Source organism: Taeniopygia guttata, chromosome 17 (assembly GCF_048771995.1).
Source record: "Taeniopygia guttata chromosome 17, bTaeGut7.mat, whole genome shotgun sequence".
Classification (NCBI taxonomy): Eukaryota; Metazoa; Chordata; class Aves; order Passeriformes; family Estrildidae; genus Taeniopygia; species Taeniopygia guttata.
In genome coordinates this window covers 8,905,621-8,925,919 of record NC_133042.1, presented here as the reverse complement: position 1 = coordinate 8,925,919, position 20,299 = coordinate 8,905,621, and the positions used below count along the sequence as shown (strand labels likewise).

General features: G+C 48.5%; 1 protein-coding gene across 2 annotated transcripts in view; it reads left to right on the top strand.

Moving 5' to 3' along the window:
- Nucleotides 1-14,022: 14,022 nt before the first annotated feature.
- The window catches only part of GPSM1 (G protein signaling modulator 1), a 62,180-nt gene continuing 55,903 nt past the window's right edge, over nucleotides 14,023-20,299 (top strand). For both annotated transcript variants that reach the window (XM_072936776.1, XM_030286871.4), the window contains exon 1: nucleotides 14,023-14,168. In XM_072936776.1, the coding sequence (XP_072792877.1) occupies nucleotides 14,110-14,168 (59 nt within the window). In that variant the 5' untranslated portion in view covers nucleotides 14,023-14,109. The remainder of the gene's footprint in view (nucleotides 14,169-20,299) is intronic.

Below are 20,299 nucleotides of genomic sequence, written 5' to 3'. Positions count from 1 at the left end.
TCCTTACTGCAGAGTGGCTCTTCCCATTCCAGGGCATCTCTCTGCACACCTTCTCCTGTGGGCTCACACAGTGTTTGATCCTGCTCTCAGTCACACCGGAATCCCTGCTTTCAAGCGAGCAAGGAGTTTCAGTTTTGAGTTCTATTTAGGGGAATTTTTTTCTAATTTTTTTTCTTTATTATTATAAGTAAAAACTTGATAATATAAAATAAATGTTTACTAAAGTTTCAGGTGACGCTTTTCCCCCTTTGTGGGTATCACTTATTTTAAGCATCACAATTTTTTAAGTGTAAGCATTTGAAATCTGGGCTGTAACCATTCGGGTTCTCCAGGTTTTGGGTTATTTGGAGGGAAAAGTCTGATAAACCAACAGCAGAGGGCAAACACTGCCTGCACACTGGAGCTGCAGCACTTGGAGCCTCCCGGCCCCAGTTTCTGCCAGGACAACCCAGGGAAGGGGCAGGTGCCACCTTGGACAAAGACAGCCTGGACTGGGAAGCAGCAGCAGCAAAACTCTCACAACAGCAACAACTTGCTTTCCTTTTCACTTTCATTCTTTTTATGCAGCATCTGGTGGACTTCAGTGGGCTGTGATGTTCTGAACTGAGGCCTGACAGTGCATTTCTTACAACCTTTCAAAATTACCTCTGCAAAGCCATAAAACACGTTTCTTCTTACCCCACTTACTGCTGTTGTGGGTTGAATTTCAGTGAGTACCCCAAGAAAAGAATCTGTATCCTCTTCTCCCACCCCAGTGCAGAGCAGAGCCAACTGCATGCTGTTCCATTCAGCATTTTGGTTTATATTGAATCTGACTCCTTTTTCTGGTTTATATCTTCAATTATTCGTTCATTCTTTATAACTCTCCCAGATTTGCTTTTAGCAGCAATGTCAGGATTGTGAGTGTTGGTTATTTCTGGAAAGCACTCAGAGGGTGAGGTGAGACACTGGCACCACATCCTTCCATGCCCACGGATCCCTGTGGTCTCTGAGAATTCCTCCTGAAGAAACAGACTCAGCCTCATCTCATTAATGTCCCTGCTCAGAGTCTGTGCTCAGACATCCCCAGAATTTCAGCTTTTCAAGCCTAACCAAACAAGGAATTCCAGAGTGGAGTCGCAAAGTTCCCTTTTCAAGCTGTTCCAAGCCAACGTTCTGGCCTGATGAGAGGTTTCAGTGCTGGGAATGCAGAGCCTGCCCAGGAGGCAGCCACAGCTATTCCGGGTGCACCAGCGATAAGAGCCCTAATTTCAGACCCAGGGCTCAGGGGTGGGACCTCTGAGAGGGGAGAGAACACGATGTGCAACCTCAGCAGCAGGAGGACAACACTCAGGGAAGATTTGGGAAGCTGTGAGAGCTGCCAGGAAAGCCCAGGGCTGGTCCCAGCTTGCTGGGATGGTGGGAGAGCCAAGTGGAGCAGGAATTCTGAGCTGTGACAGGCAGAGCTCACGGCAGGAGACGCTTCTGGGTGCCTCAGGTCGGACCTGTGCCTATTTTGGCTCAGGATTTTCTCAGCAAGCTGTTGGAGCTGACAAGAGCCAGGAGAGTGACAGATTGCCACTGTGTTATGCTGCACATCTTGGAGTGTTAGACCACAAATCTGCTGAGAGATGAAGTGAAACTTATCACTGGGCCAAATCCCACTTCTGCAGAGTGTGAAACTCCCCAGTGAGGGAGCCGAGGGTGAGCTGAGGCAAGGAGGAGCAAATCCATCAGGATTTGTATTTTAGATCTGTAGGAGCAACATGAGCCAGTTATGTACAGTTCTGTCCTGCTGACTCCACAGCTCCTGCCTCACCAACCAAAGCAGGAAGAGGCTTGGGTTTTCACTCCTATGGCATTTTAGAGGCACCAGCTCCCAAAACACGGAATTTCCCCTACTGAGATATTCCAACTACCACCTCCTCATTTTAACAAATCAGACAACAGGCTATGGCCTATTCAGAGCAGGTTTTAAAAAGGAATTTTAGTTCTTTTCTGGCAAGGATATTGCAAAGTTTCTCTTCTAAGAACCTGCCAAGAGAGGTGCTGCTGACCCCTCACATGGGGTTATCCCACGAGGAGCACATGGTCTGGGTTTGAGTCTTCTTTTTCCCAACCAGGACTTCCTGCTTGCACACATGATGCTGAATGGGGCAAGAAGTGCCCAGCTCTGCCACACTGTGGCACTCAGAGCTCCAGTGTGGATTTCTGGTGGTTTTACAAGGCAAAGACAAGTGGCTTTGGTATTTACTCAACCCTGTACGAGGCTGTTTGGAGTCTGAAGGTTTGTTTGATATGGACTCACCTCCCAGAGGCTTCAGTTTCTGCTGCTTTGCACTGTCACTGTTTAGGAAATATTTCACCCAGTAACCCACAAGGTCTAGCAAAATTCAGGAAGTGCAGATGTATGTGAACCAAACCCAGAAATTCCTCCTAAGACTCGGTATTTTGAAATTTTTACACCCTCCAGACGTGCTCCAAGAATCTTACAAACAACCCACAGCTCTGGCAGCCACACTCCTTTATTCTCTTGCTGGTTTGCTCCCCGTGCCAGGCTTTGTGGGAGTATTGTGAGTTCCCTCACTTCTGGAGAACACGTCCAGCTAAAAGGAAAGAAAATAGTATTTCTTTTGTTGATTTTTTTTACAGTTCCTGACTAAGCAATTTTCATGGAAAACCATCTTCACAGCAATTCTCAGTTAGCAAACAATCGAAGCCCAAACATAGACTTCAATTGCAAGCTGGATGTGACATGAATTTGGGAGTGAGCACACAGAGGGAAGAGGCAGCTGATAAAACACCAAATGCACTGCTCTGAAATCTGACAGACAAGGCCCAGTCCTGCACCCCCTGGAATCTGTGACAAAACACTCCCTGAAGTTAAAAGGGACAAAGATAAAGACACTTAATAAATTGGGATTTGATTTGAACCCGCAAGGAGCTTATGGGACCACTAAGCTTTGAAGTCATTCTTAGCAGTACTTATCATCTCTCAAATCAGCTGCATAATAAGACTGAGACAAATGGGCTGCCCCATTAACGGTGCCATGTCACAATTGCTGAGATAAAACACAAATTTCTTCCTCCACAGGTAATGTTGTGAGATATCAGCGTCCATGTAAAACACCCAGAAACAGGGGAGGGGTCTGATTTTTGCTGGCACCACTGAGAACATTTCCTCTTTTTTTTTTTTTTGGTTTTCAGTCCTAGCAGATGAAATTCCTAATTCCTTCCCACGTTGCTGGGAAGCAGCAGATCCTTTTTCCATGGGCTGTGCCATCCCCTCAGTGGCTGAGTTGCACTGAGTGCTGAGAACAGCTTGGATGCAGGTGGGAGGCTGCCACGAGGCTGTCCAAGCTCAGGGAAGGATTTGCTGCAACAGAGACACGCTGCCTTTGCTTGGCTGGCAGCCAGAAACATAAGGGAATATCAAGCTTGTATTTTCCTATGATGTCCTAAAATAACAGGAGTAATGTGTGTCAGGATAGAACGAGACCTTCAGAATATCTGGATTTTATGCTGCCTGCCAAGTGGTGTCTGGCAAAGGGCAAGTGTTCTCTTCATGTGCTAAAATACAGATCCATCACCCAGTTATTGGGGGAAAGTGTGTTAAGATAGCAAATAGCTATCCATGGCCCATTTGGGTTTTTTTCCTATCATTAGGAGACTGTGTGAATGGAATCTGAAGTGAAAGGGGGGGCTGCCTGCAGGGTGCAGCGGAATGTGAGCGAGCACAGCATTGCCATGGAAACCTGCTGTAGTAAACGGGGCTCTCCAGCTGCAGGGGAGGATTTATAGTGCCAGCCCGGGAGTGGGCAATGGAAATCACCCAAGTGCAGGTAAAATGGCACATTTCCTTCCACCTTGTCTCCCTGCACTGCCAAGTGAGAAAGGAAGGGCACGTGGGTGGTGAGAATTACTGCACAGAGTGATGAGGCGTCTTAAAGCCTGACCTAAAACACTCAGGAGCTGATGCAAAGATTCTCGTGGGTCTTGGTGGGAGCAGGAGCAGCCTCATGTTCCCTGTGCCCCAAACCAGAGCAGCAGGCACAACCCCTGTGTCCAACAACCTCAGAGGGACAAGAAGCAGGGTTCATTCCGTGCTTGCATAACCCACAGACTGGAGACTCCACAGCTCAGGGATGCTCCCAATTTGTTTTTTTGGTTTGGAGCTGGGGAAGAGTCCAGCTGCTAAAGCTCCCAAACCAGCCTGTTACATCTAAAAGTGAGACAAAATTTGCTGTGAGCCTCAAGCCCTGCTCTGTAACAAGGGATCAGATAAATGGGGAATTATTTACTGTGTGCAGATGCCCCCATTTATTGACACTCAAGCACAGCGATCTATGGAGTGCTGTGAGACAGCAACAACATTATTTTTGCAGTGCTGCCTTCATCACCATGTATTGTGAGGTCCTGAGTGCCCGAGCCCATAATTTCTTGGATCAGACACCACACACCTGTGTGTTCCCATTCCCAGCTAAGGGCAGTGGCTAAATCTGGCTACTGTGGAACCACCATGGGGCCAGGGTGGGCTTTAGCTCCTCTAACTTTAACCAATTTGCCTTTTTGTCCTATCCTGTAAACCTCAAAATCTCCTGATTTACCATGGCTTAGTGTGCAGGTTGCTGCACACCTGGGTATATTTGTGTCACTAAATACAAAAAGAAAAAATTCCTTTTGAGCTGGAAAATGCAGAGTCCTTGGTGGCAAAGTCTCAAAGCTCTGTGCCCTCTGTGAGGGTGTTTTATTGTGCTCCACAGCTTTTTCTTCACACGTTACTTTGCTCTGCTTCAACCTTTCAACAAGGCATCAAACAGCTACCAAGAATGGCAAGGTTTAGCCTTCACCAAGAATGATGTGTTCAAAATCCAAACAGTCCAGCCAAAATCTGGGAATTGGGTCCTCCTGAGCCCTGCCCACACAGCAGATGCTGCCAGCCAGAGTTCCACTTCCCTGCTGCATTTGTTCCTCTCTGGAGTGCTCTCCTTGGACCTTCAGCCTTCAAAATCCCTCCTTCCACCTTTCAGCTCTTTCTATCTGCTCAGCAATTTGCAGGCCATTAATCTCAGCCCTGGCATCAGAGCTCTCTGCCTAGTCCCAGCTGGGACACCAGCACGACTAGCAGAGGTTATTGGAGCAGAGGAGCTTTATAAATCCCACTTGCTAAGAACAGCCCCTGGGGTTGCTGACCCTCTGCTCATAAATTCACCTGATTCCCCTTGATTGTATTTGTTTCACCACTAAATGCCAATATCAGCGGAGAAGCAGCAGGCTAAGCCACCACAACAGGCCATCTCCTGCCTTGTTATGCTCTGTCAAGTCAGATTGCCCTCAGATTTGCTGGAGTTTCACTCCTGCTGTCCCCTGGGATGCCAGGCAGCACAGTCATTTAACCCAGGATCATTTCTGTCTGACTGGAATTTGTTTGTCTGGCCTTATTTTTATTTTTTTTCCTCTCTGTCTCTTCAGATAATCATGCAAACCAACAAAAACATTGCCTTAATATTGACAAAATGAATCTATATGGAGATAAGTGCAAAGGAAAACAGATACCAGTGCCTGCTCGTCTCCAATGGAAAATAAACCCTGCTTATGTTGAAGGCTCAATTCCCTGCTGATGTAAAGTGGTGCAGCAACCAGAGCTCTCCCAGTTTCTGTAAGCAGGGAAGCTGACCCCGAGGAGTTTCTGTTTGCTTGCAGCTAAGGGTGGATGTGTTAGAGAAACAGCAGATCCTGGGCACCTGGAAGGGGGCAAGGAGTGCCAGCACTGTGCAAGAATTCTGTAGGAAAAATGTCAGCTCGATTAATTTTTTCTGCTAGGAAGGTGTTGAGTTTGTAGAGACCAAGATGAGGTGAGGGAAATGCGCTGTCCTGTCACAGCCCGGACTGGAAGGGCTCCCACATGCCCCTTTTTGATTTCTATGACAACATCACTTCTGGGGTGAAAGTCAGCAGCAGCCAGGAGGGAGGGACACTGCTCCGAGGAGCTGCTGCTGCTTTTCCAAGGAAAAGAGAAGGGATGGAGATAGACCAACGCTGCTTGGACAGTCCAAACCTCTCCCTCAGAACCAGGGCTGTTCTTTCCCTGCAAAGGACACCTGTGACATTCACATTCTCTCGACAGAGAGACAGAATTCTGCCTCTCAGGATTTCTTGGAGAAACACAGAGAGAAGAGAAGAGAAGAGAAGAGAAGAGAAGAGAAGAGAAGAGAAGAGAAGAGAAGAGAAGAGAAGAGAAGAGAAGAGAAGAGAAGAGAAGAGAAGAGAAGAGAAGAGAAGAGAAGAGAAGAGAAGAGAAGAGAAGAGAAGAGAAGAGAAGAGAAGAGAAGAGAAGAGAAGAGAAGAGAAGAGAAGAGAAGAGAAGAGAAGAGAAGAGAAGAGAAGAGAAGAGAAGAGAAGAGAAGAGAAGAGAAGAGAAGAGAAGAGAAGAGAAGAGAAGAGAAGAGAAGAGAAGAGAAGAGAAGAGAAGAGAAGAGAAGAGAAGAGAAGAGAAGAGAAGAGAAGAGAAGAGAAGAGAAGAGAAGAGAAGAAGAAGAGAAGAGAAGAGAAGAGAAGAGAAGAGAAGAGAAGAGAAGAGAAGAGAAGAGAAGAGAAGAGAAGAGAAGAGAAGAGAAGAGAAGAGAAGAGAAGAGAAGAGAAGAGAAGAGAAGAGAAGAGAAGAGAGAGAGAGAGAGAGAAGAGAGAAGAGAAGAGACCACAAACCACAAACACGGTGCTGCAATTTGACAAACCAAGGAAAATCTCAAATATCCATAGATAACCCTGATCAATGGGTAAAACAAGAAGAGTGTTTCACAGCTAACAGGGCAGATTGTCTAATTAAAGATCTGGCTTAACACAAACACTGGGTGAATGCTGCATCAGCCCCAGAACTTGTGTTTGAGCTGCAGCATTTTTAGTCACTGTTCTTCCAGACACCACCTAATGCAGGCTGCACTCTACTCCTGTCAAAAAAGTTAATTGTGCCACTGTTTAATTACCCACATTTAAAAATCACCCCTTATTTCCAGGCTGAATTTGCCTCACTACAAATTCTGGGTGTGTCACTTTCTCCTGGACTAAACCAATTTCCATTCCCAGAAAATTTTTTGTTGATAAAATTAACTCTCACCTAAGATTAAGTCAGATTTTAAAAGTCACTTAAGCAAAAAGAACCAACTCACCTGAAAACTTTGCATCACTCCTGTAGGTAATATTTACAGCCTTGGCTGCAATGGTGCTTTGATAAAAGGTTGGATTGATAAAAGTGTTGGATAACACTGTAGCAAGACTAAATCCTTTTGGACACACTGAAATTCCTTCATCAGATAATTACTTTTTGATGCATGTTATTAATTTTCCCATCCATTTAGAATAAGCTACATTAATTTTTTTTTCTTTTTTAGGGTACTATTTTTAACAGAATGTCATGCAAGATTAAGTCAATTGCTTTGCAGAAGTCTAAATATATTATGTCAGCAGAATTATCTTTATTAACTGAAATTATATGAAAGAGTGGTTCTTGGATGAACAGTTTTCTGGAGCAAGGGATTGACATTCCTCAGCTCTTTTGACTGCCTCCCATATTAGCATTGCACCAGTATTGGATTAATGAGGTACTTGGGTAATCCCACTACATTTATTCTGAGATATTTAATGAAATCCCAGAATCACAGATGGGTTTGGGTTGGAAGGGACCTTAAAGCTCATCAGGGACAAATTCCACTATCCCAGGGTGCTCCAAGCCCTGTCCAGCCTGGCCTTGGACACTTCCAGGAATGGGGCAGCCACAGCTTCTCTGGGCACCCTGTGGCAGGACCTCCCCACCCTCACAGGAAGGATTTTTTTGGGCCTTTGAAACTTTTCTTCTGTTCTGTTATTTGCTCAAAAATCAGCACTAACAGTACCTGCCAGCTACCAGTCCTAAATTGAGAATTATTACTTTTATAACTGATAAATATAAATGAGAATTATTATTTTTATGCTGCTTAATGTTGCTAAAATATTATCCTAATATTCGATAGGATGCTAAGAACATCCTTACCTTCAAAATGTAGAAAAATATGGATAAACTGAGCAGAGCTGAGCTGTAAATGGTGGTATTCTTGCCCTGCCTCTCATTGCTGATTAGAAACCCGATGGATTCAGCCCTGAGCCTGTTTTGGTGATAACCAGAATGTGTTTCCTGCCACCACGTGCTGGTTTGGGGCTGGAGGGGCTCTGCTGCAGGAGCCTCGGTGACCTTGGGGCTGGTGACAGAGCAACTTCACTTCAGCAGCGACTTCTGCTCCGCCTGCCTCTGGTTCACAGAATTGTTGGGAGCTACAGAGAAACAAGTTCCACCCTGTTTGGAAAGCACTTGCAGAAGCTTGGCTAAATAATGCAATTACACTGCAAATATTGACAGTCTGTTTAAAAACAAATCCAAACGTGCTTGTAATTAATGTCACTATCAACAGTTACAACTAAAAAGGAAATAAAGCCCCCTTCCAAGGTGAAAATGTTTATTTCCCCCTCTGGGCTTTCAATTCTTAACACAATATTACTCTTCATTTCAGTCAATGCCAACAGGAGGTTTTCCCAGACTTCCAGCAGAAGAAATTTGGGGTTTGTCTGTTGACTCCTAGAAACTGAAGATGGTTAAACAAATCCACTGCCAACATTGTAAATAGAAGCTGATCATGACTGAGCTCTGGGATATTTGTCTGCCCAAGAGAGCTTTGATAAGGTGCCTCCAAGAAGAGGTCCCTGGTACTGCCACCAAGGCTTCCAAGGCCAGAAAAATCCAGGGTATTTATCCTGAGCCCCAAGAGAGCCTCCCACCACCCCGCTGAGCTCTTGGTTGAAGCTCCCTTGGCTGTTGAATTCTGCTGCAGGAACAGAAGAGCTGCTCCCAGGCAGTGAGAAGGGATGGGAATTTACCAAGGGGCGAGAAAGAAGCAGAAAGGTTCTTCAAGCAGGTCCAGCTTGCTGCAGACATCACTGGGTGCCAGGGTGAGCTTAGTGCCCCTTAGGAAACTGTACCACAGAGGAGGTTGGCACGAGACAGAACTCTGCCACAACATCAGCTCCTGTGCTTGAACCTTGCTGAGTTCAAAAGCCTTCCCAGGCACTCTGTGGAGTCATTCTGCTCCCAGGCACAGAGCAGGATTTCAGTGACAGAGGAGCTGCTGGGTCGTGGCTACAAGGGATACAGGACATCAGGACAGTCCCTTCTGGCCCTGCTAAGACATCCCCATCTCCCCAGCAGGCCAGTGCCAGCCCACTGGGTTCCATCTCAGCAAACTCTCCACGAGCTTGGGAGCAAGGGCATTTTAAGGGTCTCTTGCTATTTATTTAATGAAGCATTTGCAGCCAAGCTTGAAGGCTGAAGGAAACGGATGAGCTCTGTCGCTTTGTTTGTCTCCTCTGAGGCCCAGAGGAACATTAATGAAAAGGAAATTCAGGGACATCAGAGACACAGGATGTATAAATATGCACAAAGCAAAGGCCAGATCCTCAGGTGCACCCAAACGTGAGGGGATGGAACTTGTGAGAATCACTGAGGTCTCGATGAGTCTTTTCAATGCTGGACCAGCAGAGAGGGATGGGCAGGAGGGTGGGGAAAGAAAGGTAAGAGCCCACTGTGTGTGTCCCTGCCCAGGAAGGGTTTGCATCCAGCTCACCCATCCCCTAACTGGGCACCCGAGCTCTCCTGAGCCCCTCTGTGCTCAGCAGCTGGGGCTGGTTCAGGAGTGCCTGCACACAGCTGAATTATTCAGAGGAGCTTGTTACTCAGAGCTTATTCTGAATGTCTGTGCTCCAAGAGGTTTTTAAAGAGACAATCACAGTCAGCAAAACAACTCTTCACTCTCAGATGATCCTCTTTATTTCAGGTATGAATAATATTCCTGGCTGCGAGTCTCTATTACAGGTTATCTGCAGATTGTAATAACCTTTTGTGCTTCTACTTTGGAGATAAAATAATGGTTTCTCACTAAGTCCTTCCCTCTCATCAGAGGAGTTTTGTTGCTTTAGGATCAGATTCAGTGGAAGGAAGGATTGTAAAAGCCCTTGAAAACTGTAATTTCTTTCCAGCTCCTGAAAAAACAGCTGTGTGGCACAGCAGTTTTATTTAGACCTGTTCAATCTTTCAGCAGCATGGAGGCTTCTGTTCCCCAGGCACAGACATTGAACCTTGCTCTTAATTTGTTGTTTTAACTAAAGGAATAGCCAAGCACTCCTGCAGAAACCCATCCCTGCTCCCTCCCCACTTTCCCACATGGCTCTGGGCTGTTCTGAGGAGGATGTTGTTGCAACTCGTGTAATTATGCTTTATGAAAACCCAAAGCCAAGGCAAATGTTTCTGGTTCAGACAGGCCGTGTGCGGCCCCGATTTGCACACCAGCCCCTCCAGGGGCATTTTTATTATTCCTTTTTTCTTTCACAAAGCCAACTCCTCTCTCACCCATCTTCACACGGCTGTCAGGCTCATTCAAACTCCTGCACTCACTGCTCAGTGACACATGAGAGATCTCAAACCATTGTTCCTTCCCCAGGAGGGATGGGTAAAAGTTATTTTCTTATTTCCACTTTACAAACTGGCACGAGGCAGCACCGACAGTGAGGTTCCACAGGAAAGCAGCTCTGCCCAAAGCTGCACATCATCCCCTCTCCTCCAGCTCCTGTGCTGGATCCAGCTGAAAAATACCCACTGTGAACTCTCATCTCCTGCACTCAAAGGAAGCTACATCCACTGGGGTAGTTTGTTTTTAAAAAGGTGCAAACTTTCCCCAAGCTAAGTTTGTCTCCATGTAAATTTACAGCTGTGAAATTTATATAAGCCAAGACAAAATTTCTTCAGTTTGGCTGTGTGGTTCTTTTTTAGGCTGGTTTAAACCCAGAACTTCCTTTCAGGCTGTGTTTAGAAGGATTTAGAAAATGGAATGCAGGACAATAGCAAGGTGCTTTTGGAACCTGCCAGCTTGAAAAAAAAAAAGAAAAAAAAAAAAAAAAAAAAGACAGTGCAAAATGTGGTGATTAATCACAGCTGTTGCCAGAAAGAGAAGACAATTACAGTGCCAGTTCTGAAGTGATTTCAGCTGGGGTCTGTCAGCTTCGAGCCTGAATTGCAGAGCTCTTTTTGCACACAAACCCCAGCAGAGGCCCCCAGCAATCCATTCCATGAGCTGCAGGAGAGCTGTCGTGCTAATTAAGATAAATCTTTGTGTTTTGGAGGGAGTGCCTGGCTCTGGCATTGTCTGGCAGTGTCTGGATGATGAAGACATGGAGGCAGTGGAGGGATGTTCCTATGTCCTGGCAATTCTTGACTGATGGGCAAAATTTACTGTTGACTTCTGTCTCTCTGTCTTCCCTTGAGCTTTTTGTGCCTTCCTGCTCTCAAGGCTGTCTCTTCCACGTGGAAGGAAATATGACAATGCTTGGAGCTCTTTCATCTTCTGTTGTGGTAGCTTTGGGTATCAATTTATAAAAGAAATGTTAAAAATTGCCCAAGAAGTCTTAAGGATCCTGAAATCCTATTGCTTAGAGCTGGGATTCTGCCTGTTTGTGAGTGAAGGTATAGAGACATTCAGGAACTGGGAGGAACAAGATTCTGAGCTTTAAGATTGCAGAAACAAAGATGTTGGAGATACAGGGGTGTGTGAGGTCAAAGGAAAATGAACCCTGCATCACCTCTGCTGGATTCTGGCCCAGCTGTGTTGTACTCTGCCCTGTTCTTCAGGATCCACTCCTCCTTTTTGCCACTCTGCAGCAGCCCTTCTAACGTCTAAAGATTCCAGCTCCACTTCTTGATCTTATCTGCACCGAACAAATCAATTCTCATACCTTTCCCTGGTAGGTCACACTTGTCACATTCATCTGGAGCCTCTCTAATTGTTCTGGGTCCTTCCCAACACATGTACACACAGTTCACCAGAGGAATTAGTGGCATTTCTGAAGTACTGAGGTTTCTTTCTCTCTGTACTCTTATAATTTTCCTGTTTCATTGCAGCTGAGCAATGGATCTGAGTCGTGGCTGAGGTCCAAGTGCTTGCAGGGAGCTTCTTGGCATGAACGTGTAGGGTTAACCAAACCCAACCCACAGCAAAGTAATTGAATTATTTCATCTAATGAATTCCAATCTATTGTGACCTATTTGCCACTTGTATGGGAAGAAAGAGAAGCTGAGTTTGTCAGATGATAAATTATCTATTGCAAATTCATGAGTTTGAAGGCCAGAGGGGACCATTACACTCATCTCAGCCTGACCTCCTGCCCAAGCCAGGCCTGGAATGTGACCGAGCCGTTCCTGTGTCAGTAACGTGGGGGTGACCCGCTTGCCCAGAGCTCTGTGGAACACCAGAGAACTGGCTGGAGCCCAAACTGGAAGCTGCCTTTCTCCCTCCTTTCCCCTGCTCCCCTTTCAGCATTGTTTCTCCAAAGGGCAATTCCCACACTCGCTGAATGCCAGCCCAGCACTGGGGCCCAGCTCAGCCTGGCATCCTCAGTGCCTGGGGCTGAGAAAGGGCAGCACACACTGGGTTTCATCTTTTGCACTCATGTCCTTGTCTGGAAGAGGGGGAGGCAAGGACAAACACCCCCTCTGAAGTGCCAGAATCTCCTAGGGCTGGGCAGTCCCACCTTTCCATGGCTTGTCACAAGCTGCTTTGCACCAGGATGTTTGCTGCTGTCAGTGCCACCACAAACCTGGATAAAAACTGGCTGGTGTGAGGCACAGCATCCCAGCCTGCTCCTTCCAGTGGGGGTTCTGTGGCTGGTTACACAGAGGAGTTCCTTTTATTTGGGATAATGAGGCACCCAGGACAGCACCACACCTCTGTGGGTGAGGAGACAGCTCTCAGCAGGATGGTTTTGGCTTTCTCTGCTGTGGTTTATATACAGAACTGAGACTATTCCTAAGCTGAAACACAGACACAGGTTTGTTTATGGGGTTTGGTTCAAATTTAAATCCCAATCAATTAGCTCTTGGGAAAGAGGCTTTTGTGGTTTGCTAGTGGGGTGTTATTGATAATGTTCTTTCCTGAGCAGGATCTGGGTTTACTCCTGAGAGGGGTTTTGAGCAGGTCCCCAGGGTGAAAGAGGCAGTAAACAAGCATGGCTCGAGATTCCCACTGACCAGAGGGTTCTGTGTGTACAGAGCAAGCTGCTGGAACACAGGAAAAGCCAGTTTATAGATGTGCTTATTTGGAGGTGGGTCTGTGATGATAATGACGTTTAATTTGCTGTTGCTGGGTAAGCACCCTAACTTTCAGCCAGGTTTCAGCTGGGTGACCAACTCCCTAACTTTTCCAGGAGCATCTCAAGCCTTGGAGAACAGAGGGAGCTGGATGTAGTGTTTGAAGAGGACCTGTATTCTCCTCTAGGTGTCTGGGTGGAAATAAATACTTAAGGCCCCACAATCTAACAGGACATAGTTAACCGAAAAAAAACTACAGTGGGCTGGCGAGAAAAATCCCTATTTCTGGGGGATTCCTCATTACCAAAGAGAGAAGGCAGATTTTGTTCTGTGGCACAGCCCTGCTGATTCAGCACAGCAAACACAGCCTTGCTTGGTCCGGGCTGCCCCCAGGTGCACTCACTTTCCAAGACAAAAGGGCTGTGCCCAAGCCAAAACCGAGACTCATTATGGCTTTTCACAGCTCCAGCTGGGCAAAAATCAGCGATGCTGCTTTGCTCTTCCCGGCCATAACGTGCAGGTGTGGTGCCCGGGGCCGCTCCCAGGTGAGCAGTGAGGCATTACCGGGGATGTCCCGGGGGCACAGAGGGGCTCTGCCAGCCCGGGGGATGCCGTGCCCGGGGCCGCTCCCAGGTGAGCAGTGAGGCATTACCGGGGATGTCCCGGGGGGCACAGGGGGGCTCTGCCAGCCCGGGGGATGCCGTGCCCGGGGTCGCTCCCAGGTAAACACTGAAGCATTACCGGGGATGTCCCGGGGGATGTCCCGGGGGCACAGGGAGGCTCTGCCAGCCCGAGGGATGCCGTGCCCGGGTCCGCGCTCCCCGTCCCGCGGCGGGAGGGAGGGGAGGAGGGAGGCAGGCCGGGTGACATCAGCCGGAGGAGGGGCCTGCCCGCGAGTTTCTTTGCTCGGTGCATCACTTCCCGGCGCTGCCATAGTCCGCTGCCCGCTCCCCGCCGCGGGGCCGGCGCCCATGGCGAGCCCGGCGGGCGGGGACAGCCCCGGCTCCGCCGCCCGGCGCTTCTACTGCAGGTGAGCGGGGCTGGCCCGGGGCGGGGACAGCCCGGCCCCGAGCTGCGAGCCCGCGGAGCCCCGGGGGCAGCCCGGTACCCTGGGGACAGCCCGGTACCTTGGGGACAGCCCGGTGCTTGGGGACAGCCCATCCCCGGGGACAGCCCGGCCCCGAGCTGCGAGCCCGCGGAGCCCCGGGGACAGCCCGGTGCTTGGGGACAGCCCGGTACCCCGGGGACAGCCCGGTCCTTGGGGACAGCCCGGTCCCGGTCCTTGGGGTCAGCCCATCCCCCGGGGACAGCCCGGTACCCTGGGGACAGCCCGATCCCGGTGCTTGGGGACAGCCCGGTCCTTGGGGACAGCCCGGTACCCCGGGGACAGCCCGGTACCATGGGGGACAGCCCGGTACCATGGGGGACAGCCCGGTACCCTGGGCCAGCCCAGCCCCGGGGACAGCCCGGTACCCCGGGGACAGCCCGGTACCCCGGGGACAGCCCGGTACCCTGGGGACAGCCCGGTCCTTGGGGTCAGCCCAGCCTCGGGGACAGCCCAGCCCGGTACCCTGGGGACAGCCCAGCCCGGTGCTTGGGTACAGCCCAGCCGATCCCCCGGTGACAGCCCAGCCCCGAGCCCCGGGCACAGCCCAGCCCCGGTGCCAGCCCAGCCCGAGCCCCGGGAGCGCTCAGCCCCGGGCAGCAGATTTGTTGCACGGGCGGGGATGCGGCCGGAGCGGAGCCGGGAAGGACGCGGCGCTCCCTCCGCGGGTGATGCTCCGGGGGCATCCTTGGCACTGGGATGAGGAGGGGACGCTGGAAGCTCCTGACTGCTGGGCATTCCCATGGGAGGGTCCCGATCGCGCTGCAGAGACTTCGAGTCTCGGGTTTGAAAGTGGGCGCTACAGAAATTCACACAGGGCTGGGGGAAAAGAAAAATAAAATAGCTGCAGGCTGTTTGGCGTTCGTGGCAAGGCTCATTCTCTTCATTTAGATCAAAACTGGAAAATGCTGTGCCCAAAGAAGACTAAAGGAGTGACTTTGAGGCCTTACAGCGTTGTTCATGCTGTTCACCACGGTGTTTTATTTCTCCTCTAGCAGTCTGAAGTGGAGGTGATGCAGAGGGCTAAAAAAGCCCAGGAATGCTTGAAGTGTATGGGACACAGTAGCTTTTCACCAGTTCTCCTTGCAGGCTCTGCAGTAATTAGCAGAGCAGCTAGTGGGCTATCTGCTTTAAGCAGTGTTGGTTCATCAGGGTGGGCAGCAGGTGTTCCTTGGTTATGTTGTGTTGTGGGGCTCTTAATGCCATTGCTGTGCCTACTCTGGGGCAGCTAGAGCTGGGGAGAAACCTGCTGCCTTTTAACCAGACTTGGGCTTCTTCTTTCTTTCTCTTTGTTTTTCGTGGAAACTTCTTGGGGACTAGATTTTGGTCACTTTTGTAAAGGAAATTTTAGCAGGAGGCTGCTTATCACAAATGTGTGCCTGCAGATGAGCTCTGCTCCCAGCTGCTGGGGAAGAGAAATGGGAAGTGTTTTCCTGTGGCTTATCTGGGTGGTTCTGGCAGGGCATGTGGCTTTAGAAGTCTCTGCTGTGCCTTTTAGGCCTTGAAAGCAAGTGCTAGTGGAGTCTCTGTCCCTTCTGCTCTGCAAAATAAATGGTATCTTAGTTTCTTCCTTAATTTCACTTTTATTGCAGTGCAGAAACTTGAGAATGAATTCAGTGGCTCCATCTGGTGTGATGGGTGGAACCTCAGGTGACTGGGACTAAAAATCCAGTAACTAAAATCTTAGTATGTGGGGTTTTCTTTCTGCCTGAGAGCATTCATTGAGGTGTAAGAACTGCAGAAGGTACCTGTGCAGGCAGGAGAGCTAGGGAAGGTATTTTCCTTCTAGGAAACAGGGCAAGGTGGGGAGAAACATACCAAAAATGAAAGTGTTTATTCATTTTATTACATCCTTTAGTGGTTCCCTAAATTCAGCCCCTCCTAAACAAAGGCATGTGCTCTGTTGTGCTGGCAGCAAATAATCAATGTGCTGACTGGGCCAAATATCTCTATTTACAGAGACTGGAGTTAAAACTTTTGCTACAGCAGTCATACACCACAACCCAGGGTGTTTCTGCCCCTGTGCAGCTCCGTGTCTGCATTTTTTCACCTTTCTGATGCCATTTGCTACACAGAACTGTGAAGTTTCAGGCAACACTTGTTGCAAGTTCAGGGCTCTGGAAGTTGTGACTCTGCAGGGCTGGTGTGTCACTGCTAGAGCTTGTTGGAATTGGCCAGTTCTGTGATTGTGCTCCTGAAATTTGGGCTGGCCAATTTCTGTGTGAGCCTGAGTTGCTGCTTTACCTTCCATGGGGTTTTGGGCTGGTATTAATTGAAGTGCTGTGTGTAACCTCTGAGGACTTGTTGTGCAGAATAGGGGTTGTAGGAGCTGTGAAATACCTGCTGGCAGCAGGTGTCCTGCTCTGATCCTCTGCTGCAGCTGCTCTAATCTGCCTTTTTGTGCTGGCTGGCTGATTTTGAAGGTGTAGGAAGCACCAAATCCATCCAGTGGTTCCCCTGGACTGCGGACAGTGACAAGCTCGTGCTGCAGACAAGTTCCCTATTGCTCTCCTGGATTTGGGCCCTTGCTTTTAAAAGGCCACTCTGGAGATTTCTGGGTCTGGGAGGGAAACATGGACATGTCCTGGGGAAACCCTTGCTGTCCTGCACTGACATCATGGAGATGTTATCGATCCCACACAGAAAGAACATTAGATAATGCTGCAGTCAGTCCAGAAATGCATTAATCTGCCCTGAGAACTCAGATGAAAGCACACCTTTCCCTTGCCTTGCCTCTGCTCTCCTGCAGGCTGTTTTCCAAAGCACTCCTGGCTTTTGTGATGTTTACAAACTTTCCTTGATTGTGTCACAACAGTCCCCATCTCACTCATTAGTGTCACCAGGGTGAGGACCTGACCTGAATGTGCATCGGGCAATTAGAGAGTGCTCTGAGCACCACTGAGCTGCAGAGAGGAGGCTCCTTCTTCCTCTTCTGATGGGAAAAATGGGATGGAGAAGCTGCTGGCCTTTGGACATGGAAGGCAGAGAGAGAGGGCACAGCTCAGCCTGGTGGTTGAGACAGAGTTTGGGGTTTGCAAAGCAAATTGGGGAGAAAATTCACTACTGGAGTGGATTTCTTCTTTGTTTTGTATGCAACCAAGGGATAACAATACCATGAAATACTTGGTGTTTCCCCCAGCTCTTGTAAAGTAAACTCACATAACTTTTGAATCTGACTTTATATAAGACTAACAGCTATTTTCTTTCCAAGAGGTGGTATTTAATTGTATCTGCCTGAGGTGAAAATTAGCACCAGCAGCAGTGCTGGGTTTGGCAAAGTGCAATCAGCTTCCTCTGTGGGATTGGGAAAGGGCTCAGGTGCACTACCAGAAAGCTGGGAATGACCATTTGGTCTCTGTTTACTCTGCAGATTAAACTTGAAATTGCTTATTACATTTCTGAATGCTGGATCAGAGGTTTCTGAAAGATTCTGATTTTTCTTCTGTTGGCATTCTCCACCAGGCAGAAGGACATGTAAAAACAGGACAGACATTTCTAAAATAGCTGTGCTGCATAATAGCTGGCCTGAGCAAAAATTACATGGTAGCTTAGCAGGCAGAGTTGAATTGTTGACTTCTGTCTTGGATGTTCTGAACTTCTCACTTGTACTTTCAGCACTGGGAGTTGTGTGGGCACCCCAGAGTGGAGCCAGGCAGAACATTGAGTGTCCACCCCAGCAGGGAGAGGGATCCTGGTGGGCAGACCTGGGACTGGGACTTGGTGCTTTGCAGGTTTCCCCAGGATTTTGGGCATCTTTTTTTGGTTCTTGTGTGTTGCACCTCGTGGGATGTGGGGAGAGCAGCTCTGTCCCTGCTGCCCCTGTGGGACAGGGCTGTGCCCTGTCCAGGATGTTTGTGCCAGGCAGAGCAGAAAGAGAATGTTGTGCCTTGGCCATGTGTTTGTGGTTATTCCAAGCTTGTCACTGAGTCAGCTAAAGTCAAATCAGTTAGTGACTCAGCTGAGGACACCCCTCAAAGCCAGTTTCCTGCAGGATAAATGTTAATAATCACACCAAGCTGGGTCTGGAAGCAGCTGTGACCCTTCCCACCTGGAATGTTGGCTGTGAGGCAGGAGGGAGCTGTGCTGCCCAGAGCTCCGTGCCCAGCTCAGGTGCCCTTTGCTGGTGATGGTCACTGCCTGCTTCTCTCCTGGGAAGGTGTTTCCAGGAGCTCTTGGCCAGCAGGAAAGGAGGAACACTGGAAAGAGTTCCTGTAAGCAGGGGATTGGTGTTTGGATGATGGTGGCTGGTGCAGCAGTTTTGTTCACACCATGAGTGGTGGGTCCTGTTCTGGCTCCAGGTCCTGCCAGAGCTCTGGCTGATACCACAGCATGAGCTGCTTATGCCACAGGAAAATCCTGTGTCTGATTAATTCCTGTTTTCCTGGAGGATGGGGCCAATTAGGGATCTGCTGCCCCTTATTTTCTGAGTTAGGAGAAGCAGTGTCTGTTACACCAAAGGATGAAAACGTGTTATGAAAGCTGAGAAATTGATTTGTTATAGAAGAGTGATTTTTAAATTCATTTTTGGCTCTTCCTCTCTTGAGCCAAATGCAGCTGGAGCATGGCCACTCTGGTGACTGGGGACAGGAACAGGCTGCAGAGCTCCCTTGGCATTCCCCTCCTCCAGCTCAGTGTCCCAGACATTGGATTTTTCCTGATATATTACATAAAACCACAGGGGAAAGCCTTGCCTTGAGGATGAGCAAAGTCATAGGCAGAAGCAGAAAGGCTTAAAATTGGAAATGCTGGTGAAAGTCTGGGGGATCAACTTCTCACTGATCCAGGCCTCAGGCTTGGAAGGGAGCATCTGTGGGAGGCAGATAGGAAGGGATGTTTTTAGGGGCTGGCAGTGATAGGATGGCTTAGTTTGTTAAAGGAAAATCATCAGGATGGAAGATCCTGCCTGGATTCAGACCTGTGGAGTGTCTGTGAGTTCCTCTTAAAGCAGGAGGGCTCAGGTGTGCCCTGAGGGGTGACATTCCCACCTCTGCTTTCCCCTCTCTGCCCCCCTCTCCAGCAGGTCAGGCTTTGCTTCTGGAGAACACAAACTGTATTTCTGTTGTGGTATGCTGATTTCTTGCTGTCTCATGATTTTGAACTCAAGGTGGTGCCCAGACTTGCTCAGAGAACAGGTTTGAACTCTGTCAGGTCTTACCTGCAAGAAGCCACAAGCAGCAACTTTCTGAAAGTGGAGGGTGGGATCTTACTGAACTCTTGATGCTGTTCTGTTTGAACAGCAATTTTCTGTCCAGATTGCTCTCAGGTGTGCCTGGTGCTGTGTCCCATCCCTCCCATCCCAGTCCTGCTCTCTGGGCCCCTTTGATCAGCCAGCCCAGCTTCCAGAATTCCACTTCCCTCTTATAAAGTCCTTTGCCAGCCAAAGCCATGAAACCCAAATTCCTCCTGGTCTGGGCACAGAGGCTGAGTATCCCAACCACAAAGTGGGGCTGTTGAATTCTGGGCCTGGGCTATTTATATTGTCAGTGGGAAAGCTTTTCATTGACCAAGCTGCTCCCTCCCTAAAGATACTTTTAATTAAATGTTATTTGACAGATTTGACTTTCTAATTGGCTTAGGTTTAACTGGTATAAATGAGATTTTTTTTTTTTTCCACTGAAAGCTGAAGAAAGTAGGAATAATTTTGTTGGAAGGGTATTTGCATTCAGAGTCACATCCATCTGTTGTTTAATGTAATAAGCTAATAGAATGAAAGAAAAAGAAAAAGCCAAAACCCCCCCACAAGCAGAAAGTCAACATCCCTGCCAGTGCTTGGTGAGGGGAGGGTGAAAGGGACACGGCTGCCTCAGCTTTGGAGCTCTCTAAACAATGCCCAGCAATGTTATGCAACTGCCTAGGGAAGGAAGTGAAAAATTATCATTACAGTGCAGTTTCAAGGGCAATATTAAATGAGCAATTTGCAGCACAGCTCTGTACTTAAGTCACTTAACTCACTTCTGAGATAAAATTAACAGGGCTGGCTGAGGACAATAGCCATGACCTCTGTTCCCTTAGGAGAGGGGCACAGACAGGCTCTTTTTAGAACTGAATCTGAGGCA